This window comes from Pecten maximus, chromosome 13 (assembly GCF_902652985.1).
Source record: "Pecten maximus chromosome 13, xPecMax1.1, whole genome shotgun sequence".
Taxonomy (NCBI): Eukaryota; Metazoa; Mollusca; class Bivalvia; order Pectinida; family Pectinidae; genus Pecten; species Pecten maximus.
This window is the reverse complement of record NC_047027.1, coordinates 3,403,581-3,430,641: the sequence shown is the minus strand read 5'-3', so window position 1 is coordinate 3,430,641 and position 27,061 is coordinate 3,403,581. Positions and strand designations below refer to the sequence as shown.

The following is a 27,061-nucleotide window of genomic DNA, read 5'->3' as shown; positions in this document are numbered from 1 at the left end:
TTGTGTTTTCCATGAAAATTATGAATGGGAGCAGAATTTCCTAAATGTTATTTTCAAATCATCATTTTTTCACAATTTTACTCATGTCAATTTCTGTTCAGTAGAACTTAAATAGTAACAGATATTGTCCCTAAGAAACTTAAATAGTAACAGATATTGTCCCTAAGAAACTGTAATAGTAACAAATATTGTCACTAAGAAACTGTTGAGTATCATGAAGACATCTTACCCTGAATCACTGACCACAGGTACCTGGTCAAACCCTTCACGGTTAAGTAAGTCCAGTGTGTCCTGGATGGTCACGGTGGGGGTCACGGTCAGTGGAGCTCGAAGGTCCAAGGCACTAACATTCATGTCCCACCACCTATAAACACAAATTACTTTCTTATAATCTGAGATTATCTTTATAAATTTGTAGTTCGAATCTACAACCTCAGAAAGTTCAAACTTGTGAAAAATCATTTTGCACACACATCTGTAAAAATAATTTTCGGAGTACAACATGTCATGTTAAAATACTCTAGTTTACCGATCTTTAGTATAAGTAAAGTATTTGTGTCCTTTCTAAAAATCTTATTTCATCATCTGTTTTAAATGTTCTAAACAAATTTATCACAAGCTTTTGATACTATCATAAAGTGTAATTAGTCACCTGAAATAAGTTTGTTGATGATGTGAATAAAGCATGTTATTATTGCTGATGTTGATGATGTGAATAAAATGATGATGTTATTATTTCTGATCTTGATGATGTGAATACACAAATTAAAACCTGTTATTATTTCTGATGTTCATGATGTGAATATACACAAAATAAAACCTGATATTATTTCTGATGTTGATGATGTGAATACACAAAATAAGACCTGTTATTATTTCTGCACTAGATGATGAATGATGTTGACCTGCCCCCCTCACTAAGATGTGGCAGACAGAAAATTAAACCGTGACCATGTCTGGTGTGATAAAATAATAAGGTTATTGTCAGTACTGATGAAGGAGAGGGGCTGGTCAATAATTTACCTGGGTTGGAAAAGCGGAAAATAAGAAAATGTCTGTTTCCAGGTAATGTTGGCTGAAAGCTGCTAGAGGTAATAAATCTACAGCCATACGAAGGTATTCTACCAAAACCAGAAAATGTTAATATGAATTAAAATGATACTGGTGGAAATTAATAAAAGTATGATCATTATTAAATAGTGATTAAAAAGATTCATAGAATGTTTCCCCTATCACTGTTGTATTGAGGACTGCCAGGTACTATTCAAGAGTTATCTACCTTTGTCTTTCACCGACACAGATTGAGGATATATCATACAACGTTAGATTTACAATGTAGAGGTTGTATCATACAATGTCAGGTTTACACTGTAGAGGTTGTATCATACAATGTCAGGTTTACACTGTAGAGGTTGTATCATACAATGTCAGGTTTACACTGTAGAGGTTGTATATCATACAATGTAGAGGTTGTATATCATACAATGTAGAGGTTATATATCATACAATGTCAGGTTTACACTGTAGAGGTTGTATATCATACAATGTAGAGGTTATATATCATACAATGTAGAGGTTGTATATCATACAATGTCAGGTTTACACTGTAGAGGTTGTATATCATACAATGTAGAGGTTGTATCATACAATGTCAGGTTTACACTGTAGAGGTTGTATCATACAATGTAGAGGTTGTATATCATACAATGTAGAGGTTGTATATCATACACTGTAGAGGTTATATATCATACACTGTAGAGGTTGTATCATACAATGTCAGGTTTACACTGTAGAGGTTGTATCATACAATGTCAGGTTTACACTGTAGAGGTTGTATCATACAATGTCAGGTTTACACTGTAGAGGTTGTATATCATACACTGTAGAGGTTGTATATCATACACTGTAGAGGTTGTATATCATACACTGTAGAGGTTGTATCATACAATGTAGAGGTTGTATATCATACAATGTAGAGGTTGTATCATACAATGTAGAGGTTGTATATCATACAATGTAGAGGTTGTATATCATACACTGTAGAGGTTGTATATCATACACTGTAGAGGTTGTATATCATACAATGTAGAGGTTGTATCATACAATGTCAGGTTTACACTGTAGAGGTTGTATATCATACAATGTAGAGGTTGTATCATACAATGTCAGGTTTACACTGTAGAGGTTGTATATCATACAATGTAGAGGTTGTATATCATACAATGTAGAGGTTGTATCATACAATGTCAGGTTTACACTGTAGAGGTTGTATCATACAATGTAGAGGTTGTATATCATACACTGTAGAGGTTGTATATCATACAATGTAGAGGTTGTATATCATACACTGTAGAGGTTGTATCATACAATGTCAGGTTTACACTGTAGAGGTTGTATCATACAATGTAGAGGTTGTATCATACAATGTAGAGGTTGTATATCATACAATGTAGAGGTTGTATATCATACACTGTAGAGGTTGTATCATACAATGTCAGGTTTACACTGTAGAGGTTGTATCATACAATGTCAGGTTTACACTGTAGAGGTTGTATATCATACAATGTAGAGGTTGTATATCATACACTGTAGAGGTTGTATATCATACAATGTAGAGGTTGTATCATACAATGTCAGGTTTACACTGTAGAGGTTGTATATCATACAATGTAGAGGTTGTATATCATACACTGTAGAGGTTGTATCATACAATGTCAGGTTTACACTGTAGAGTTTGTATATCATACACTGTAGAGGTTGTATCATACACTGTAGAGGTTGTATATCATACACTGTAGAGGTTGTATCATACACTGTAGAGGTTGTATATCATACACTGTAGAGGTTGTATATCATACACTGTAGAGGTTGTATCATACACTGTAGAGGTTGTATATCATACACTGTAGAGGTTGTATATCATACACTGTAGAGGTTGTATCATACACTGTAGAGGTTGTATCATACAATGTCAGGTTTACACTGTAGAGGTTGTATCATACAATGTCAGGTTTACACTGTAGAGGTTGTATATCATACACTGTAGAGGTTGTATATCATACACTGTAGAGGTTGTATATCATACACTGTAGAGGTTGTATCATACAATGTAGAGGTTGTATATCATACAATGTAGAGGTTGTATCATACAATGTCAGGTTTACACTGTAGAGGTTGTATCATACAATGTCAGGTTTACACTGTAGAGGTTGTATCATACAATGTAGAGGTTGTATCATACACTGAAGAGGTTGTATCATACAATGTCAGGTTTACACCGTAGAGGTTGTATATCATACAATGTCAGGTTTACACTGTAGAGGTTGTATATCATACACTGTAGAGGTTGTATATCATACACTGTAGAGGTTGTATATCATACACTGTAGAGGTTGTATCATACAATGTAGAGGTTGTATCATACAATGTCAGATTTACAATGTAGAGGTAATATCATACAATGTCAGGTTTACACTGTAGAGGTTGTATATCATACACTGTAGAGGTTGTATCATACACTGTAGAGGTTGTATCATACAATGTCAGATTTACAATGTAGAGGTAATATCATACAATGTCAGGTTTACACTGTAGAGGTTGTATCATACAATGTCAGGTTTACACTGTAGAGGTTGTATCATACAATGTCAGGTTTACACTGTAGAGGTTGTATCATACAATGTAGAGGTTGTATCATACAATGTAGAGGTTGTATCATACAATGTCAGGTTTACACTGTAGAGGTTGTATATCATACAATGTCAGGTTTACACTGTAGAGGTTGTATATCATACAATGTAGAGGTTGTATCATACAATGTCAGATTTACACTGTAGAGGTTATATATCATACAATGTAGAGGTTGTATATCATACACTGTAGAGGTTATATATCATACACTGTAGAGGTTGTATCATACAATGTCAGGTTTACAATGTAGAGGTTGTATCATACAATGTCAGGTTTACAATGTAGAGGTTGTATCATACAATGTCAGGTTTACACTGTAGAGGTTGTATCATACAATGTAGAGGTTGTATCATACAATGTAGAGGTTGTATCATACAATGTCAGATTTACAATGTAGAGGTAATATCATGCAATGTCAGGTTTACACTGTAGAGGTTGTATATCATACACTGTAGAGGTTGTATCATACACTGTAGAGGTTGTATCATACAATGTCAGATTTACAATGTAGAGGTAATATCATACAATGTCAGGTTTACACTGTAGAGGTTGTATCATACAATGTCAGGTTTACACTGTAGAGGTTGTATCATACAATGTAGAGGTTGTATCATACAATGTAGAGGTTGTATCATACAATGTAGAGGTTGTATCATACAATGTAGAGGTTGTATCATACAATGTAGAGGTTGTATCATACAATGTCAGGTTTACACTGTAGAGGTTGTATATCATACAATGTCAGGTTTACACTGTAGAGGTTGTATATCATACAATGTAGAGGTTGTATCATACAATGTCAGATTTACACTGTAGAGGTTATATATCATACAATGTAGAGGTTGTATATCATACACTGTAGAGGTTATATATCATACACTGTAGAGGTTGTATCATACAATGTCAGGTTTACAATGTAGAGGTTGTATCATACAATGTCAGGTTTACACTGTAGAGGTTGTATCATACAATGTCAGGTTTACACTGTAGAGGTTGTATCATACAATGTAGAGGTTGTATATCATACAATGTCAGGTTTACAATGTAGAGGTAATATCATACAATGTCAGGTTTACACTGTAGAGGTTGTATCATACAATGTAGAGGTTGTATCATACACTGTAGAGGTTGTATCATACAATGTCAGGTTTACACTGTAGAGGTTGTATCATACAATGTAGAGGTTGTATATCATACAATGTAGAGGTTTTTTATCATACAATGTAGAGGTTATATATCATACAATGTAGAGGTTATATATCATACAATGTAGAGGTTGTATCATACAATGTCAGGTTTACAATGTAGAGGTTATATCATACAATGTCAGATTTACATTGTAGCAGATACTGTATGTTGATATTGTATAAAATACTTGATATTAATATTGTATAATGTGACTGGCTGGAGATAAAGAAGATACATTATGTGGAACTCAGAATTAAATTCTACCTATTTAAGGAATATTGGGAACTTTGATATTTAAGCAAAATTTATTTTAAAGATTTTAGCACAGTTGACCTCTGTGACCTTGATACAAAAAAAAGGTCATTCATTATCTTCGCTTTTTTTATTATCATTACACTTTTGGAAAATCCCACATGTGGTCCCTTTTTTGGTCATTTATTTGAACAGACCTTGTAGCCTTCTGTCCCAGCATACTACTGGTCCAAAATCATAACCCAATGTAACTTAACACATTTAACTGTTATCTTGAAAGTAGGTCAAGGTCATTTAAAGATAAAACCTGACACTAGACAGAAAAATGATGAACACAGTATCCTGGCATCAACCGACATGCCCTTCAGACAGGATGTGATATAGGGATAAAGTAACTATAATGTTGAACACATGATCAGATGTTATACTTGATAACCAAAACAATAGATTTATTATAAAAGTGATTATGAAGCTTGAAGCAACACAATAAAAGAATGTCAATATTATATACATACCAGGGACAACTTTAAAGTAAAAATAATATTACTATTTAGTAGCAATATCCACTTCATGACAGTCAAGATTGATACTGGATGATTTTCATGAAGTAACACAGTATTACCCAAGTCTGATAATAGTAACACAGTATCACCCATGTCTAATAATAGTAACACAGTATTACCCAAGTCTAAAAATAGTAACACAGTATTACCCAAGTCTGATAATAGTAACACAGTATTACCAAAGTCTGATAATAGTAACACAGTATTACCCAAGTCTAATAATAGTAACACAGTATTACCCAAGTCTAAAAATAGTAACACAGTATTACCCATGTCTGATAATAGTAACACAGTATCACCCAAGTCTGATAATAGTAACATGGTATCACCCCAGTCTAATAATAGTAACACAGTATCACCCAAGTCTAATAATAGTAACACAGTATTACCCAAGTCTGATAATAGTAACACAGTATTACCCCAGTCTAATAATAGTAACACAGTATTACCCAAGTCTAATAATAGTGACACAGTATTACCCAAGTCTAACAAGAGGTCCAGAGGGCCTGTATCGCTCACCTGGTTTCATGAGATATGAAACAAGAGAACTATGCTTAAGTATATTTGTCACTGGTATTGCTATGTCAATATATCATAAGCATTTTATATGGACGTACATGAACATTGGTTTTATTGTAATTCTAAAAATATCAATTTAGCCAAATTGATCCCTTTTGGCCCGCCCCTCAGCCCCCCGGGGGGTCAGCCCCACCAATTGTACAATTTTGAATCTCTACCCCAAGGGGATGCTACCAGGCGAATATGAGCGATATCCATTGCTTAGTTTCAGAGAAGAAGTTGTTTATATCAATTTAGGCAAATTGACACCTTCTGGCCCGCCCCTCAGCCCCCAGTGGGGTCAGCCCCATCATTTGTACAATTTTGAATCCCTACCCCAAGGGGATGCTACCAGTCAATTATGAGAGATATTCATTGCTTAGTTTCAGAGGAGAAGTTGTTTATAACAATTTAGCCAAACTGGCCCCTTTTGGCCCTGCCCCTCAGCCCCAAGGTGGTCAGCCCCGTCATTTGTACAATTTTGAATCCTTACCCCAAGGGGGTGCTACCAGGCAAATATGAGCAATATCCATTGCTTGGTTTCAGAGGAGAAGTCGTTTATATCAATCAAGCCAAACGGGCCCTTTTTGGCCATGCCCCTAAGACCCCCAGGGGGTCAGCCCCACCATTTGTACAATTTTGAATTCCTACCTCAAGTAGGTGCTACCAGGCAAATATGAGAGATATCCATTGCTTAGTTTCAGAGGAGAAGTTGTTTATAACAATTTAGCCAAACTGGCCCCTTTTGGCCCTGCCCCTCAGCCCCAAGGTGGTCAGCCCCGTCATTTGTACAATTTTGAATCCTTACCCCAAGGGGGTGCTACCAGGCAAATATGAGCAATATCCATTGCTTGGTTTCAGAGGAGAAGTCGTTTATATCAATCAAGCCAAACGGGCCCTTTTTGGCCATGCCCCTAAGACCCCCAGGGGGTCAGCCCCACCATTTGTACAATTTTGAATTCCTACCTCAAGTAGGTGCTACCAGGCAAATATGAGAGATATCCATTGCTTAGTTTAAGAGGAGAAGTTGTTTATATCAATTTAGCCAAATTGACCCTGTTTGGCCCCGTCCCTCAGCCCCCCGGGGGGTCAGCCCCACCATTTGTACAATTTTGAATTTCTACCCCAAGTAGGTGCTACCAGGCAAATATGAGCGATATCCATTGCTCGGTTTCAGAGAAGAAGTCGTTTATATCAATATAGCCCAATTGACCACATTTGGCCCCGCCCCTCAGCCCCCTGGGGGGGTCAGCCCAATTATTTGTACAATTTTGAATGCCCACCACATAGTGATGCTACCAGACAAATATTAGTGACAGGCATTGCTCGGTTTCAGAGAAGAAGTCATTTATATCAATATAGCCAAATTGACCACATTCAGCCCCACCCCTCAGGCCCCCGGGGGGTCAGCCCCATCATTTGTACAATTTTGAATCCCCACCCCATAATGATGCTACCAGGCAAATATGAGCGATAGCCATTGCTTGGTTTGAGAGAAGAAGTCGTTTATATCAATATAGCCAGATTGACCACATTTGGCCCCACCCCTCAGGCCCCTGGGGGGTCAGCCCCATCATTTGTACAATTTTGAATCCCCACCCCATAGTGATGCTACCAGGCAAATATGAGTGATAGCCATTGCTTGGTTTCAGAGAAGAAGTCGTTTATATCAATAGCGCAAAAATGACCCCTTTTGGCCCCGCCCCAGAGGCCCCCAGGGGGTCAGCCCCATCATTTGTACAATTTTGAGTCCCCTACCCATAGGGATGCTTCTGACCAAATTTGGTCAAATTCTGATGTGTGGTTATGAAGAAGAAGTCAATTGTTGACGGACGGACGGACGACGGACGACGGACGACAGACGGACGGACGGACGACGGACGACGGACGCAACGGTATGGCATAAGCTCACCTTGGTCCTTCGGACCAGGTGAGCTAATAATAGTAACACAGTATTACCCAAGTCTGATAATAGTAACATGGTATCACCCAAGTCTAATAATAGTAACACAGTATTACCCAAGTCTGATAATAGTAACACAGTATTACCAAAGTCTAATAATAGTAACACAGTATTACCCAAGTCTAATAATAGTAACACAGTATTACCCAAGTCTAATAATAGTAACATGGTATCAAACATTTCTCAGTGTTTCATTACACTTTAAAACATGAAATAAGTTTTTGGACTCTCTGCCATCCCAAGCAGTGTAACCACATGCAATAGTTGTCTTCTATCTAGAAATAAGCATTGAAAAGCATGACTATAAATAACTTGGTCACTGGAATCAAAGTTAGTCCTCGTTTTGATTACCCAACATGCTTGTATATATCACCCACATAAAACTCTAAAGAGGAGCTAACTGGTCCAGTTATACAAAGCCAGAATAATGGCATATTGGACAATTTAATTACAATTGTAATATTTATTAAAAATTGTCTGTTTTTGTATTTTAACACCAAACATTTATATATTTTATGTTTTTTCCATCCAACAAAAGTTTGCACTTATTTTATCTTTAAAATATTGAGCAAATAAAAAATTAACTGCATCACTCTGTGTGAGGTGTAGTATCTGTCACCCTGACCTTGTGACGTGTAGAACAGAATCATCATCGAAATCGATAAAATTGGACTAACTGGACTTATTGTCTTACAACAACATTGTACTACAGGGAGACTAACTGGACTTATTGTCTTACAACAACATTGTACTACAGGGAGACGAAAGGGACAAGATTACAGAAAGCAGAACAGATATATACAGGTGTCACAGCAAACTAAAATGTGATTTGTTAATTAATGAAAAAAGTGTTTATTTACCCGTTACTGTCAGGAAAAAAAAACAAGATATTACCACACATCCTCAATCTGATATTTAATTATAATCAATACAGAATCAATGCTATGGACGAAACAACAGGATGCTGGGACCAGACAATTGGTGTAACAGACAATCAGACAAGTAACAGACAGGTAACCACTCTATCACAAAGGACAAGTTATTCTAGAAAATTCCTTTGATAGTGGCTTCTAGTGTACACAGGAGAAAGATTGCGCCAAACCCACCGGAACCCCAAGGAATGGACACCATGATTATCATAAGGACTTTCAACTTTTTACATTCCAACAAGAAATTTCCTCAATTGTTTGTTTGCTGTATTTAACGTGCTACGAACAGTAAGGTGGAGTCTCCTTGTAGTAGTTGGTGACTACCTCACTGAGCAACATACAAAAGGCCTTCTACATGCTTTCCAGAGCAAATAGAGTAAAGCAGCTTGCTTAAGGACACAACCACAACAACCATGATTATCTGTGATCTCAGCATCCATGAGAAACACAAACCGTCAAGTGTAGGGATTAAACACTCAGATCACCGAGGAAACATTGTCTAATGCTCTTCTGACTTCTATTTGGGACACATGTATCTTATTGAAGGAAATCAACTCCAACCAACACATTATTTATTCCTCAAAGTAACAAAAAATGTGTAAACTATATCGCATCATCTAAAACCTTAATTTAGAATACCATGGTGTCATGTAAATGTATACAAATGTTGTCCTGGTGTCATGTGACCAACACTTACTTGCCATCAGTGGGAGCTACCTTCTTCTCTGTCTCCAGGAAGTCTCTCTGACTCATCCAATCATCACTGAGGAACTTGGTCCTACAACCAATCAAATAGCAGCGCTGTTCATATGTGGTCTATAACAATATAAACCTCCAACTGTTTATTTTAACAGACAATACAAATCCTCTTAACTTCCCTCCCTTCTCACACAACACTTATCACTGATACGTAAAAATGACATTCACACTTTGTATTTCAACGCCTCACCTAGGGATCACACCCAGAACCTCTGGATTACTTGTCTTTCCCTAAACCGATCAACAATGTCTTTACATAAATATGATTTTATATCAGTCAGTCAAAGCTTGACAAAGAGACCTGTTTGTCTAGAAATGTTGCAATGACACTCCTACACATTATAACATACACTGTTTGTGTAAAGATAAACCTTGTATGAGAGGACAGTACACAATACTTACATGTAGTTACGGACAGAATCGGCCAGGACGACCACACATTTCTGCCCTTCCTTCAGTCCGAAATCCTTGATGGCCTTAATGGCGGTGTACATAGAGGCTCCTGAACTTCCACCTACAACAGTAAACATGGGACATAGTATATACACTGTCTATATATCACCTAGAATTTACTGTTATAAACATACAACTTAATTCAAAAACTTACCACAGAGAAGGTCCTCCTCTCTGATGACACGTCGTGACATTGTACTTACCACAGAGAAGGTCCTCCTCTCTGATGAGACGTCGTGACACTACTTACCACAGAGAAGGTCCTCCTCTCTGATGACACGTCGTGACACTGTACTTACCACAGAGAAGGTCCTCCTCTCTGATGAGACGTCGTGACACTGTACTTACCACAGAGAAGGTCCTCCTCTCTGATGACACGTCGTGACATTGTACTTACCACAGAGAAGGCCCTCCTCTCTGATGACACGTCGTGACACTTTACTTACCACAGAGAAGGCCCTCCTCTCTGATGACACGTCGTGACACTTTACTTACCACAGAGAAGGCCCTCCTCTCTGATGACTCGTCGTGACATTGTACTTACCACAGAGAAGGCCCTCCTCTCTGATGACACGTCGTGACATTGTACTTACCACAGAGAAGGCCCTCCTCTCTGATGACACGTCGTGACATTGTACTTACCACAGAGAAGGCCCTCCTCTCTGATGACACGTCGTGACATTGTACTTACCACAGAGAAGGCCCTCCTCTCTGATGGGACGTCGTGACACTGTACTTACCACAGAGAAGGCCCTCCTCTCTGATGAGACCTCGTGACATTGTACTTACCACAGAGAAGGTCCTCCTCTCTGATGGGACGTCGTGACACTGTACTTACCACAGAGAAGGTCCTCCTCTCTGATGAGACGTCGTGACACTGTTCTTACCACAGAGAAGGCCCTCCTCTCTGATGACACGGTGTGACATTGTACTTACCACAGAGAAGGCCCTCCTCTCTGATGACACGTCGTGACATTGTACTTACCACAGAGAAGGCCCTCCTCTCTGATGAGACGTTGTGACATTGTACTTACCACAGAGAAGGTCCTCCTCTCTGATGACACGTCGTGACAGTGTACTTACCACAGAGAAGGCCCTCCTCTCTAATGAGACGTCGTGACATTGTACTTACCACAGAGAAGGTCCTCCTCTCTGATGAGATGTCGTGACATTGTACTTACCACAGAGAAGGCCCTCCTCTCTAATGAGACGTCGTGACATCGTAAAGGATTCTTTGTCCATGGTCTTGTACCACTTATCTACCAGCTGAAAAAAAACAAATGGCAATTGAACGGTAACTATTGAAAAGAACAGAAAACAAAACTTTTTCATTTTTTTTAAAACCAAATTTCATTTTCTAGTAGTATCAACTGATATATCTTGACGGACCTGCAGATGCTAATGCTTGACTAGGAAGTCTTTATAAAGACTCATCTGAAAACAACATATAAAATCACCAGGTCCCTTCTTGTTTCAACAACGAACAACTCTGGTCAAATAAGTTCAACCTTATGGAGTGCGATATGAGAATGGCTAAGGTTAAAATCTGTCTACGACCAATATCGTTTTACCAAATTCACACAAACCTGACTTACCACATTCACACGAACCTCACTTACCACAGTCACACAAACCTCACTTACCACAGTCACACAAACCTTACTTACCACATTCACACAAACCTCACTTACCACAGTCACACATCACTTACCACATTCACACAAACCTCACTTACCACAGTCACACAAACCTCACTTACCACAGTCACACAAACCTTACTTACCACAGACACACAAACCTTACTTACCACAGTCACACAAACCTTACTTACCACAGTCACACAAACCTTACTTACCACAGTCACACAAACCTTACTTACCACAGTCACACAAACCTTACTTACCACAGTCACACAAACCTTACTTAACACAGTCACACAAACCTTACTTACCACAGTCACACAAACCTTACTTACCACAGTCACACAAACCTTACTTACCACAGTCACACAAACCTTACTTACCACAGTCACACAAACCTTACTTACCACAGACACACAAACCTCACTTACCACATTCACACAAACCTCACTTACCACAGACACACAAACCTCACTTACCACAGTCACACGAACCTCACTTACCACAGTCACACAAACCTCACTTACCACAGTCACACAAACCTTACTTACCACAGTCACACAAACCTCACTTACCACAGTCACACAAACCTTACTTACCACAGACACACAAACCTCACTTACCATAGTCACACAAACCTTACTTACCACAGTCACACAAACCTTACTTACCACAGTCACACAAACCTTACTTACCACAGTCACACATCACTTACCACAGACACACAAACCTCACTTACCATAGTCACACAAACCTTACTTACCACAGTCACACAAACCTTACTTACCACAGTCACACAAACCTCACTTACCACAGTCACACAAACCTTACTTACCAGTCAAACAAGCCTGACTTACCACAGTCACACAAACCTGACTTACCACAGTCACACAAACCTTACTTACCACAGTCACACAAACCTTACTTACCACAGTCACACAAACCTTACTTACCACAGTCACACAAACCTTACTTACCACAGTCACACAAACCTTACTTACCACAGTCACACAAACCTTACTTACCAGTCACACAAACCTTACTTACCACAGTCACACAAACCTGACTTACCACATTAACACCAGTTTGACTAACCAGTCACATAAGCCTGACTTACCACAGACACACAAACCTGACTTACCACATTCACACCAGTTTGACTAACCAGTCACATAAGCCTGACTTACCACAGACACACAAACCTGACTTACCACATTCACACCAGTTTGACTAACCAGTCACATAAGCCTGACTTACCACAGACACACAAACCTGACTTACCACATTCACACCAGTTTGACTAACTAGTCACATAAGCCTGACTTAATTACCACAGTCACACAAACCTGACTTACCAGACACACAAACCTGACTTACCACATTCACACCAGTTTGACTAACCAGTCACACATCACTTACCACAGTCACACATCACTTACCAAAGTCACACATCACTTACCACACGGTCACACACGGTAGGTAGGAAGTCATACCCGGTGCCTTCAACTTCGTACGATGTCACATCTGTCTTGTTGAGTTCCTCAGGCTCAGCTAGAATAGATCCCGCAGGATCAACTCCAATCACCTAACAAAGGTCAAGGTTAACAGATACTCAAGGTCAATTCTGTAGAGTATATGATATCTTGTAGTTTCTTTTCCAGCAATATGACCCTGTATCAGAGGACAATCTAAGCTTCTGATGACCCAAACAATTATTTTGTTTCTCAGAATCTCATATGTTACTGTTCATCAATTTCTGTTTTATTCAGAGAAAAACATGAAACTTTGAGAGTCATCTGACAACAAATACATTTATTTACAGCAGGGATGCCTCCTTTCATCGCCAGGGGTCAAACCAGCCTCATTTAAATCAATTATAAATGTCCTCCACCAATGACCAAATTTGGTTGTAGTCCATTAGGCATCAAGGAGTAGAGTTTTAAACAAAGTTCCCCTTTTGGGACCCCTCCCCTCTGTGGCCACTAATTATACCAGCCTCTTTAATACAAATTATGACTGCCATCCAGTAGTGATGTTTCAGACTAAATATGGTTGCAATCTGTTTAGGCATTAAGGAGGAGAAGCATTTTTAAGCAAAATTTTAATTAAGTTCCCCCTCTGGAGGTCTTCCTCTCTACCTGTGAATCAAACAAGCCTGATTGATACAAATTATGACTGCCTTCAAGATGTTTCAGTCCAAATTTGGTTGAAATCCTGATCCTACGGGTAAGATAATGTAAATACAAGAGGCCCATGGGCCTTGTCGGTCACCTGAATTGTAAGTATACTGATAGTTTTATTTTAAACAAAAATTTCAAATGTATCACCTCTATAACCTTAAAATTGCTAATTGACTAATATCATGACCCTAGACCTTTTGATTATTGAGAAAACATTTAAATATTTTAACCCATATGAACCCCTTTATTCAGATACACGATAGATGATGACAGACACCTGAGACTTTGACGTGTCAGGAGACCTAAAAGGCAGTGACATTACCTTACAGTTAGGACATCGTGACTTGATCTTCCTAGCGACACCTGTCAGTGTTCCTCCTGTACCGGTACCCATCACAACCATGTCTACTTTGTCTGTAAAACAAACACGGCCATGTCTACTTTGTCTGTAAAACAAACACGACCATGTCTACTTTGTCTGTAAAACAAACACGGCCATGTCTACTTTGGCTGTAAAACAAACACGGCCATGTCTACTTTGTCTGTAAAACAAACACGACCATGTCTACTTTGTCTGTAAAACAAACACGACCATGTCTACTTTGTCTGTAAAACAAACATGGCCATGTCTACTTTGTCTGTAAAACAAACACGGCCATGTCTACTTTGTCTGTAAAACAAACACGACCATGTCTACTTTGTCTGTAAAACAAACACGACCATGTCTACTTTGTCTGTAAAACAAACACGGCCATGTCTACTTTGTCTGTAAAACAAACACTACCATGTCTACTTTGTCTGTAAAACAAACACTACCATGTCTACTTTGTCTGTAAAACAAACACGGCCATGTCTACTTTGTCTGTAAAACAAACACGGCCATGTCTACTTTGGCTGTAAAACAAACACGACCATGTCTACTTTGTCTGTAAAACAAACACGGCCATGTCTACTTTGTCTGTAAAACAAACACGACCATGTCTACTTTGTCTGTAAAACAAACACTACCATGTCTACTTTGTCTGTAAAACAAACACGACCATGTCTACTTTGTCTGTAAAACAAACACTACCATGTCTACTTTGTCTGTAAAACAAACACGACCATGTCTACTTTGTCTGTAAAACAAACACTACCATGTCTACTTTGTCTGTAAAACAAACACGACCATGTCTACTTTGTCTGTAAAACAAACACTACCATGTCTACTTTGTCTGTAAAACAAACACGGCCATGTCTACTTTGGCTGAGATGTAAAAAAAACACTTATTTTCTTTATAAGTTACTGAAACTTAATACTGCGTTTGGAAAAAAAACAAATTTTCTCATTACATGTAGTTTTATTTCCTTGTGAGCTTGATATTGGCAGGATCTCTGATTTTCTTTCTCAACAAGATATCAACACTGTCACAGACATAGACGAGTACGTACCATCCAGTGAGTTTAGGATCTCCTCTCCTGTACCATCAAAGTGGGCTAGGGGGTTGCTCGGGTTACTGTACTGTAGAACAAAATTAAATATATCTCACACTGCAAGCAAAATCTTAAGTTAATGAAAATTACAGGATTGAAGATATTTATTTCTACATTAAGTTCCTCCAGATCTGTTATTCTGGACTCCCGAGTATTATGTGAGAATTTCTTTTCTCCCATTTTTTACATATTTTTCCCTATATTTTAACTGTTCGAGATTTCTCTGTCACCTCCTAGGGTGTGATTTCTCTCTAGAGTATGACAGATAGCAGGTGCTGGCAAGAATGCAATGACGTCACAGCAACAATACAATTCTTGTGATTCCTCAATTTTCGACAATTTGATCTTGTAATATCAACATTGTGTTGCATTGCAATATTTTTTTTAAATATTTGATATCGGTTTTTTTTAATATTTGGTATACTTTTTAAAATATTTGCACAACTGGTCCCTGTGTAGAAAAAAAACAGAGGTGGAGGGGGGGGGGGGGGGATTAATACTCATCCCTACCTTGAGGATATGACAGATTTCTCTATCATACCCTAAAAGTAGAGGAAGATTCTATTAATCGTAACTCCACGAGTGTCAAACCTTGTATCTGTTTGTTCCCATGTCCTGTAAAGTAACAAGGTCAATTCCTTTTTTCGGCAATTTAATTAATAAGGCTTCCCACAAACAAGTCCTGAATGACACTTCATACAAACAAGTCCTGAATGACACTTCATACAAACAAGTCCTGAATGACACTTCATACAAACAAGTCCTGAATGACACTTCATACAAACAAGTCCTGAATGAAGTCTAAGAGAAATCAGCCAATCAGAACCGAAGATTTTGCACAGTTGTGGGATTGAGTGATAGATATGGCAGATCACAATATCCCCTTCAGATTTCTGATCGGGAGTCGAGGTTAGCTAGCCCTAGTAGACCTCTGATTGGGTGTCGAGGATAGCTAGCCCCAGTAGACCTCTGATCGGGTGTCGAGGATAGCTAACCCCAGTAGACCTCTGATCGGGAGTCAAGGACAGCTAGCCCCAGTAGACCTCTGATCGGGTGTCGAGGACAGCTAGCCCCAGTAGACCTCTGATCGGCAGTCGAGGACAGCTAGCCCCAGTAGACCTCTGATCGGGAGTCGAGGATAGCTAGCCCCAGTAGACCTCTGATCGGGAGTCGAGGATAGCTAGCCCCAGTAGACCTCTGATCGGGTGTCGAGGATAGCTAGCCCCAGTAGACCTCTGATCGGGTGTCGAGGATAGCTAGCCCCAGTAGACCTCTGATCAGGTGTCGAGGATAGCTAGCCCCAGTAGACCTCTGATCGGGAGTCAAGGACAGCTAGCCCCAGTAGACCTCTGATTGGGTGTCGAGGATAGCTAGCCCCAGTAGACCTCTGATCGGGTGTCGAGGATAGCTAGCCCCAGTAGACCTCTGATCGGGAGTCGAGGATAGCTAGCCCCAGTAGACCTCTGATCGGGTGTCGAGGATAGCTAGCCCCAGTAGACCTTTGATCGAGTGTTGAGGATAGCTAGCCCCAGTAGACCTCTGATCGGGAGTCGAGGACAGCTAGCCCCAGTAGACCTCTGATCGGGTGTCGAGGATAGCTAGCCCTAGTAGACCTAACAAGCCTGTTACTATGGCTAGACAGATAATTCTGTCTAATTTACCTGATCCAGTATGTGTGAATTAGGGATTTCTTCCATCAGTCGCTTGGCAACTCCGATGTGAGATTCTGGAGAATCGAAGGCAGCTGATGTTGGTGTTCTCACAATCTCTGCTCCCAAGGCTCTCAGTACGTCTACCTATAATTGGGAACAATGGCAATGTTATGTATCCAGTTTCTAAACATGTAACGTTGGTATTTAAGGAGATATGTGGACTTAAATGTTATTTTGTACCTGAAAACAATGACAGTTATCTCCCCTTTTTTGAATAGGTTGTCCAACAATACATCATCAAAATCAATTCATAACAAACACTTTATGTAAATTAACCTAAAATCATTATATAAAACAAACAATATATATAACAATTATCCAGGTGACTGTTGATCTCATCCTACCTTCTCCATACTCATCTTCTCTGGCATGACAATGATACAGCGGTAACCCTTCACAGCCGCAGCCAGGGCCAACCCAATACCTGTAAATGATTCAAACTCGTGTTTACAGGGGACAAGTTATGAAAATAATGTTTACAGTCAACAAGTTATCAAAATCGTGTTTACAGGTGACAAGTCATCAAAATCATGTTTACAGGTGACAAGTCATCAAAATCATGTTTACAGGTGACAAGTTGTCAAAATCATGTTTACAGACGACAAGTTATCAAAATCGTGTTTACAGGTGATAAGTCATCAAAATCATGTTTACAGGTGATAAGTCATCAAAATCATGTTTACAGGTGCAAGTCATCAAAATCATGTTTACAGGTGACAAGTCATCAAAATCATGTTTACAGGTGACAAGTTGTCAAAATCGTGTTTACAGGTGATAAGTCATCAAAATCGTGTTTACAGGTGATAAGTCATCAAAATCATGTTTACAGGTGATAAGTCATCAAAATCATGTTTACAGGTGCAAGTTGTCAAAATCATGTTTACAGGTGACAAGTTGTCAAAATCATGTTTACAGGTGACAAGTCATCAAAATCATGTTTACAGGTGACAAGTTGTCAAAATCATGTTTACAGGTGACAAGTTATGAAAATAATGTTTACAGACGACAAGTTGTCAAAATCGTGTTTACAGGTGATAAGTCATCAAAATCATGTTTATAGGTGACAAGTTGTCAAAATCATGTTTACAGGTGACAAGTTATCAAAATCATGTTTATAGGTGACAAGTTGTCAAAATCATGTTTATAGGTGACAAGTTGTCAAAATCATGTTTACAGGTGACAAGTTGTCAAAATCATGTTTACAGGGGACAAGTTATCAAAATCATGTTTAAGGTCAGACCAGCTAGTACTGATTATCACAGAATACTGATTATCACAGGATATATATAGTGACCAGTGTTTCGAGTATCACCTGTATTTCCTGAGGTAGGCTCTATAAGGACGTCTCCCTGTTTTAGGATTCCCTTCGCCTCCGCGTCCTCCACCATCCTCAACCCTATCCGGTCCTTTACACTACCTCCCGCGTTATAGAACTCGCACTTGGCATCTGTACAATTACAATGAATAATTAGAACACATTTAATTACAAGGGAAATATATCTGTAAACTTAACTGAAAATACAACCATCAAACTTACACAGGCCACATTTGATCCCCTCCTTCTGTGCGATTCTGTTTATCTGGACCAAAGGCGTATTTCCGATGTTATCCAGCACTGTGGACATGACCTTGGGGCGAGGGGCACTGTTAACAAAGAACGTTATTATGTAACTTAGATATGAGTCATTGTACAGGTGGACGAGGAACAAATTGTTATTATGTAACTTAGATATCGGTCATTGTACAGGTGAATGAGGAACAGATTGTTATTATGTAACTTAGATATCGGTCATTGTACAGGTGAATGAGGAACAGATTGTTATTATGTAACTTAGATATCAGTCATTGTACAGGTGGATGAGGAACAGATCGTAACTTAGATATCGGTCATTGTACGGGTGGATGAGGAACAGATTGTACCTTAGATATCAGTCATTGTACGGGTGGATGAGGAACAGATTGTAACTTAGATATCAGTCATTGTACAGGTGGATGAGGAACAGATCGTAACTTAGATATCAGTCATTGTACGGGTGGATGAGGAACAGATTGTACCTTAGATATCAGTCATTGTACAGGTGGACGAGGAACAGATTGTACCTTAGATATCAGTCATTGTACGGGTGGATGAGGAACAGATTGTAACTTAGATATCAGTCATTGTACGGGTGGATGAGGAACAGATTGTACCTTAGATATCAGTCATTGTACAGGTGGATGAGGAACAGATTGTACCTTAGATATCAGTCATTGTACAGGTGGACGAGGAACAGATTGTACCTTAGATATCAGTCATTGTACAGGTGGACGAGGAACAGATTGTAGTCATTGTACGGGTGGACGAGGAACAGATTGTAACTTACATATCAGTCATTGTACGGGTGGATGAGGAACAGATTGTAACTTACATATCAGTCATTGTACGGGTGGATGAGGAACAGATTGTACCTTAGATATCAGTCATTGTACATGTGGACGAGGAACAGATTGTACCTTAGATATCAGTCATTGTACAGGTGGACGAGGAACAGATTGTACCTTAGATATCAGTCATTGTACGGGTGGATGAGGAACAGATTGTAACTTACATATCAGTCATTGTACAGGTGGACGAGGAACAGATTGTACCTTAGATATCTGTCATTGTACGGGTGGATGAGGAACAGATTGTAACTTAGATATCAGTCATTGTACAGGTGGATGAGGAACAGATTGTACCTTAGATATCAGTCATTGTACGGGTGGATGAGGAACAGATTGTAGTCATTGTACGGGTGGACGAGGAACAGATTGTACCTTAGATATCAGTCATTGTACGGGTGGATGAGGAACAGATTGTAACTTACATATCAGTCATTGTACGGGTGGACGAGGAACAGATTGTAACTTAGATATCTGTCATTGTACAGGTGGATGAGGAACAGATTGTAACTTAGATATCTGTCATTGTACAGGTGGATGAGGAACAGATTGTAACTTAGATATCAGTCATTGTACAGGTGGATGAGGAACAGATTGTAACTTACATATCAGTCATTGTACGGGTGGACGAGGAACAGATTGTAACTTAGATATCAGTCATTGTACGGGTGGATGAGGAACAGATTGTACCTTAGATATCAGTCATTGTACAGGTGGATGAGGAACAGATTGTAACTTAGATATCGGTCATTGTACGGGTGGACGAGGAACAGATTGTAACTTAGATATCGGTCATTGTACGGGTGGATGAGGAACAGATTGTAACTTAGATATCAGTCATTGTACGGGTGGACGAGGAACAGATTGTAACTTAGATATCAGTCATTGTACATGTGGATGAGGAACAGATTGTAACTTAGATATCAGTCATTGTACAGGTGGATGAGGAACAGATTGTTTGGCAATCTACATATTGAAACAAATGAACAAAATACAAAGCACATTCTCTATGAAAAATCTCACTCTCAAAGATCTTAAAAGTTATACTCTCTACTTTCATAAGTGTTAAGGAATCAAGGTTCTCATGAAGATGTACAGCTAACCCAGTGCCAAGCTGTATTATGTAAACAGCTGGATGTGGTACCATAAGGTTTTGATTTCTGTTATCATTAAACTCTACCATACATGCAAATTAACTCTGCAATGTATAAAATCAACCTCTGCCATGTATATAAATAAACTCTATGTATATAAATAAACTCTATCATGTATAATAAACTCTACTATGTATATAAATTAATTTACCATGTATATAAATTAACTTTACCATGTATTTGATTAAAATCTACCATATATAATTGTATGTAAAACTGATGGTATCAGTAACCCTACAATGTAACACGTTGCCATGACGTACAGTGGTACATGTCTGTGTGGCGACTCCTTCATTGACTTGGCTTCATGGTATTTACAGGTACTTGGGAGATCTGGACGTTTCCATTGTCGGAATGGACTCTCAGCAGTAGGACAGCCACTGGACATGTCTGTTAGGGATCTCGTACCGATTCTCTATATATTGGAAGTCTTGATATTATTCTCAGAAATTCTGAACTGAAAACAAAATCACTGAAATTAGTAATATGCAAACAAAGCAATCAACACAAAATCTAATTAGGAAACAAACCTGAATTATACTCCATTTTTGTACACAAATAACATGTCTCTGTCTTTCATTTGACTCAGCTGAAAGGTCATCGATCAGTTTAGAGAATTTGATTGTCTCTGGAGGATTTCCTGTCTGGGTACTCGGTTATAGAGTTAGAGAATGTCTACATAGGGGGATTTCCTGTCTGGGTACTCGGTTATAGAGCTAGAGAATGTCTACATAGGGGGATTTCCTGTCTGGGTACTCGGTTATAGAGCTAGAGAATGTCTACATAGGGGGATTTCCTGTCTGGGTACTCAGTTATAGAGCTAGAGAATGTCTACATAGGGGGATTTCCTGTCTGGGTACTCAGTTATAGAGCTAGAGAATGTCTACATAGGGGGATTTCCTGTCTGGGTACTCGGTTATAGAGCTAGAGAATGTCTACATAGGGGGAATTCCTGTCTGGGTACTCAGTTATAGAGTTAGAGAATGTCTACATAGGGGGATTTCCTGTCTGGGTACTCGGTTATAGAGTTAGAAAATGTCTACATAGGGGGATTTCCTGTCTAGGTACTCAGTTATAGAGTTAGAGAATGTCTACATAGGGGGATTTCCTGTCTGGGTACTCAGTTATAGAGTTAGAGAATGTCTACATAGGGGTATTCCTGTCTGGGTACTCAGTTATAGAGTTAGAGAATGTCTACATAGGGGGATTTCCTGTCTGGGTACTCAGTTATAGAGTTAGAGAATGTCTACATAGGGGGATTTCCTGTCTGGGTACTCGGTTATAGAGTTAGAGAATGTCTACATAGGGGGATTTCCTGTCTGGGTACTCAGTTATAGAGTTAGAGAATGTCTACATAGGGGGATTTCCTGTCTGGGTACTCAGTTATAGAGTTAGAGAATGTCTACATAGGGGGATTTCCTGTCTGGGTACTCAGTTATAGAGTTAGAGAATGTCTACATAGGGGGATTTCCTGTCTGGGTACTCAGTTATAGAGTTAGAGAATGTCTACATAGGGGGATTTCCTGTCTGGGTACTCAGGTTATAGAGTTAGAGAATGTCTACATAGGGGGATTTCCTGTCTGGGTACTCGGTTATAGAGTTAGAGAATGTCTACATAGGGGGATTTCCTGTCTGGGTACTCAGTTATAGAGTTAGAGAATGTCTACATAGGGGGATTTCCTGTCTGGGTACTCGGTTATAGAGTTAGAGAATGTCTACATAGGGGGATTTCCTGTCTGGGTACTCGGTTATAGAGTTAGAGAATGTCTACATAGGGGGATTCCTGTCTGGGTACTCAGTTATAGAGTTAGAGAATGTCTACATAGGGGGATTCCTGTCTGGGTACTCAGTTATAGAGTTAGAGAATGTCTACATAGGGGGATTTCCTGTCTGGGTACTCAGTTATAGAGTTAGAGAATGTCTACATAGGGGGATTTCCTGTCTGGGTACTCAGTTATAGAGTTAGAGAATGTCTACATAGGGGGATTTCCTGTCTGGGTACTCGGTTATAGAGTTAGAGAATGTCTACATAGGGGGATTTCCTGTCTGGGTACTCAGTTATAGAGTTAGAGAATGTCTACATAGGGGGATTTCCTGTCTGGGTACTCAGTTATAGAGTTAGAGAATGTCTACATAGGGGGATTTCCTGTCTGGGTACTCAGTTATAGAGTTAGAGAATGTCTACATAGGGGGATTTCCTGTCTGGGTACTCAGTTATAGAGTTAGAGAATGTCTACATAGGGGGATTTCCTGTCTGGGTACTCGGTTATAGAGTTAGAGAATGTCTACATAGGGGGATTTCCTGTCTGGGTACTCAGTTATAGAGTTAGAGAATGTCTACATAGGGGGATTTCCTGTCTGGGTACTCAGTTATAGAGTTAGAGAATGTCTACATAGGGGGATTTCCTGTCTTGGTACTCAGTTATAGAGTTAGAGAATGTCTGCATAGGGGGATTTCCTGTCTGGGTACTCGGTTATAGAGTTAGAGAATGTCTACATAGGGGGATTTCCTGTCTTGGTACTCAGTTATAAATTTAGAGAATGTCTACATAGGGGGATTTCCTGTCTGGGTACTCAGTTATAGAGTTAGAGAATGTCTACATAGGGGATTTCCTGTCTGGGTACTCACTTATAGAGTTAGAGAATGTCTACATAGGGGGATTTCCTGTCTGGGTACTCAGTTATAGAGTTAGAGAATGTCTACATAGGGGGATTTCCTGTCTGGGTACTCAGTTATAGAGTTAGAGAATGTCTACATAGGGGGATTTCCTGTCAGGGTACTCAGTTATAGAGTTAGAGAATGTCTACATAGGGGGATTTCCTGTCAGGACACTTAGTAGATACAATTTTCCTAGTTTTTTTTTCCAATTTCAATATTAATATCAAAATTTGTTTGTGCTCAATATTGTATATATATCTATATAGTGAAGATGTACACATATTTAATATTGAACACAAAACCTCTGTTCAGTTCTTTTATACACTACAGAAAGATCTGTCCAGCCTAGTCAGAGGCAGTTTGTTCTTATGACCTTACAGACTCTATAGTGTTGATGGGTCGTTCAGAATGTAATAACTATATATATACCAGAGTTATAAACATATGTAGGTTTTTATCTAATCTGACTTTTATTTGAGTGTTCTAATTTTATATTTTTTTGTATGTGATATATCAAGTGGTCCAACACATAAGCTGTGACTCAAAGTAGGAATCGAGTAATTCAAGCTATGTTACAATTATTTTCCTACTTATTTTTGCTGCCTCTCTCAGCAATGCCTCAAACCAAATGTGGATCAAATCCTGCCATTCTTTCAACAAAAAAGGATTTTTTTTTTTTTTTGCAATACTTCCCCTATTTGGCCCCTTCTCTTCAGAAGGGAGTCACATCCTCTATTTCTACATTAGATCTCCTTTGGCCAATAATTCTCCTCACAAAATTTCATGAAAAACCATTCAGTCATTCGGGAGAAGCAGTGATTAAAAAATTGCCCCCTCCTCCTTTTTTTTTCCTTTGCCCAACAATGCTCCAGACTGAATTTCATCAAAATCCATATAGTCATTCAGGACTAATAGCGATTTAAAGGACTTACCTTAACTTTCCCGGCTTCACCCCTCCAGCCCCTAGGGAACCACACCCTACCTTCATACAACAATAGATTTCCTTTGCCAAGTGATGCTCTTGAGGTTACCAAATTTCATCAAAATCTATTTAGTCATAAGGTCGACGTCTGATAGCGATTTAAAGGATTTACATCCAATTTACCCTATAGGGCCCCGCCCTCTTTCCACAGGGTAGCCACATGTTCTATTTGTACAACAGTAGATCTCTGCCCAATAATGTTCCAGCTTAAATTTCAACAAAATCCATTTACATGACCAGTACTCAGGACTAGTAGCGATTTAAAGGAACACAGTTTCTCAGGAGGCTGAGAAACTGACCAGTCACTGCTGTCATGGTTGTGTCCTTGGGCACTTTACCCCCACAAGTGCCCCCACCTCAAAATGACCCTGGCTGTTCACAGGGTGATAAACCCAACAAACAAAATCGAAAAAGTTATCTATATGTACAAAGAATGAAAATCAAGAACTTAAATCTTTTGGTATGTGCTTCTCTTTAAGCTTTACATATACCGGTATATAGGCCTAGTAGGAACTGTATGTGATAGTCAGGCCAGACTGTTGGTAGCAGGTGGTTTTATCCTGTAGACTACAGATTAATCAACACCACAGGGATATGTACTAGTCTTATGTGATGAAATTAGCCAGAAATACCTATTTATATAAAGTCTAGTATAGACATTTCGGCTATATTTATGATATTATACTACAGTAGTGCAACATAATTGAGTTTCCTTCCTATTACATATCAATTTCATGGACTTCATTCATGGAGGGATTTAATTTTTTTTTTTTTTTTGTATGTTGAAAAAAATATAGAACTTTCTCATGCACTTTACATGAGCATATATATGTTGGAAGAAATTAACAACAAAACAAAATTTCCTACGGTATCTTGTTAAATGCTTCACGTTTCCCAAAGTAGCGTGAAAATAAAGTGTAATAAGAGAGGAAAAATGCACGGCCAGACTGGGATTGGAACCCTGGAACTTTGAACACTAGCTTGCAATGGATGCTCAACCAATTGAGCTACCTTGTCGCCGGCGTTCAACCCAGTCCAGTTCCGCTACATTCCTCCCTCCTTCAACAAAGTCCTTGACCCCAAAGACATACATGAAACCCTATACCATCTCTGTGGGTATTTAGTTAGGTGCCGTATGCAATAGGAGAGGAAAAATGCACAGCCAGACAGGGGTTAAAACCCGGGACCTCCGAACACTATAGCTGAATGCTCTACCAATTGAGCTACCCAGTCACACGCGTTCATCCCAGTCCAGTTCCGCTACAATAGCATTGCAAAGATTTCAAGTTGTAATTAATTTTGATTTCTCTATTTAATGGCAAGACATTGAATAAACCTTTGATGAAAAAGGAACTTTGAGCGAATATTTTTCTGCCTATATTGACCTATATATCAACAAAATCAGAAAAATAATTGAATAAGAGTTGAAAACAGAAAAATAATTCAATAAGAGTTGAAATCAGAAAAATAATGAATAAGAGTTGATATACTGTCATATTATAGAGAAGCAGAAATAAATTTTGCACACTCACTTTTGGTTTGGAATACTAATGTTGACAAGTGTCTTTAGACATTTATACATGTATAGAATCTAGGTATTTCTGGCTAATTTTATCATAATATAGATAGGTGGATTTGTTATTTATCATATAAGACTACTGTAGATATTCCAACCATGTATGAGGATTAGCCCTGCATGACATTTTACGTTAGATCTATATGACTGGCAGTCTGTATCGGATATGACTGGCATTTTGTAATGTAATAAGACTAGACATGTCTCTCTGTTTACACTGTTCGGATTACGGGTATCGTAACATGCATTAAGTCAATGACACAATTAACTGGTACAGGGAGTCGAGCCTTGTAAACAGACTAATTATATAATCACCCGAGTTGTGAATGTCGTTAGCCTAAATAAAAACTTGCCGTTTTCACCCGAAGATCCTGTTCTGTATCCACGTGCACTCGAGTCAAAAGCAACGTCAAAAAGACTGGTGTTTTTTGTTGTACGACACACCTCCAGTTGGGAAAAATTTCATTGGTCTAAAAATATGGACGCGTCTATGTTTTGAGGAAGGGGGGTTTTAATTCAGATCACAACATGATTTTCTTTCCCGTGTGATGACGTTGACCATGTGAACATTAAACAAAATAATTACTCCTTAAAAATGATTTTTGTGTCAAACTATTTAGAAATATTGTTTACAATTTTACAAAGTGAAAACAATACATAGTAATACATCACTTTCAAATTAGAATGCTCCAGTACGGATAAAGTAGTAGAGTGTTTTTCCGACGGTCCAATCGTATCCGGAATCAGTGAAAAATGTGTTTTTGATCTCATTTCTATTTGAACAGTCAAAGTACAGTATACGTACCGTTATGGCTTCGTTCCCGAATAATGATCGCCAGTACGGCGCAAAGCCTTCTTATCTAATTATACGGCACTATCCGAGCCAGGTGTGGAGACCCACTCCTTGGA

At 38.9% G+C, this 27,061-nt stretch overlaps 1 protein-coding gene across 3 annotated transcripts in view; it reads right to left on the bottom strand.

Annotated features, from left to right (window-relative positions):
* LOC117340170 (cystathionine beta-synthase-like) overlaps positions 1-26,592 on the bottom strand; it is a 33,538-nt gene extending 6,946 nt beyond the window's left edge. The window contains exons 1-15 of one of the 3 annotated variants that reach the window (XM_033901930.1): positions 26,506-26,592; positions 21,199-21,392; positions 18,898-19,004; positions 18,673-18,807; positions 17,705-17,784; positions 17,310-17,444; positions 15,607-15,676; positions 14,498-14,589; positions 13,455-13,580; positions 11,537-11,621; positions 10,305-10,416; positions 9,841-9,921; positions 9,075-9,080; positions 5,646-5,654; positions 230-364 (exon numbers count right to left, since the gene is read on the bottom strand). In XM_033901930.1, coding sequence (XP_033757821.1) covers positions 230-364; positions 5,646-5,654; positions 9,075-9,080; positions 9,841-9,921; positions 10,305-10,416; positions 11,537-11,621; positions 13,455-13,580; positions 14,498-14,589; positions 15,607-15,676; positions 17,310-17,444; positions 17,705-17,784; positions 18,673-18,807; positions 18,898-19,004; positions 21,199-21,323 — 1,298 coding nt within the window. In that variant the 5' untranslated portion in view covers positions 21,324-21,392; positions 26,506-26,592. The remainder of the gene's footprint in view (positions 1-229; positions 365-5,645; positions 5,655-9,074; positions 9,081-9,840; positions 9,922-10,304; positions 10,417-11,536; positions 11,622-13,454; positions 13,581-14,497; positions 14,590-15,606; positions 15,677-17,309; positions 17,445-17,704; positions 17,785-18,672; positions 18,808-18,897; positions 19,005-21,198; positions 21,393-26,505) is intronic. The other 2 variants (XM_033901931.1, XM_033901932.1) reach the window with 2 other exon arrangements.
* Positions 26,593-27,061: the final 469 nt, after the last annotated feature.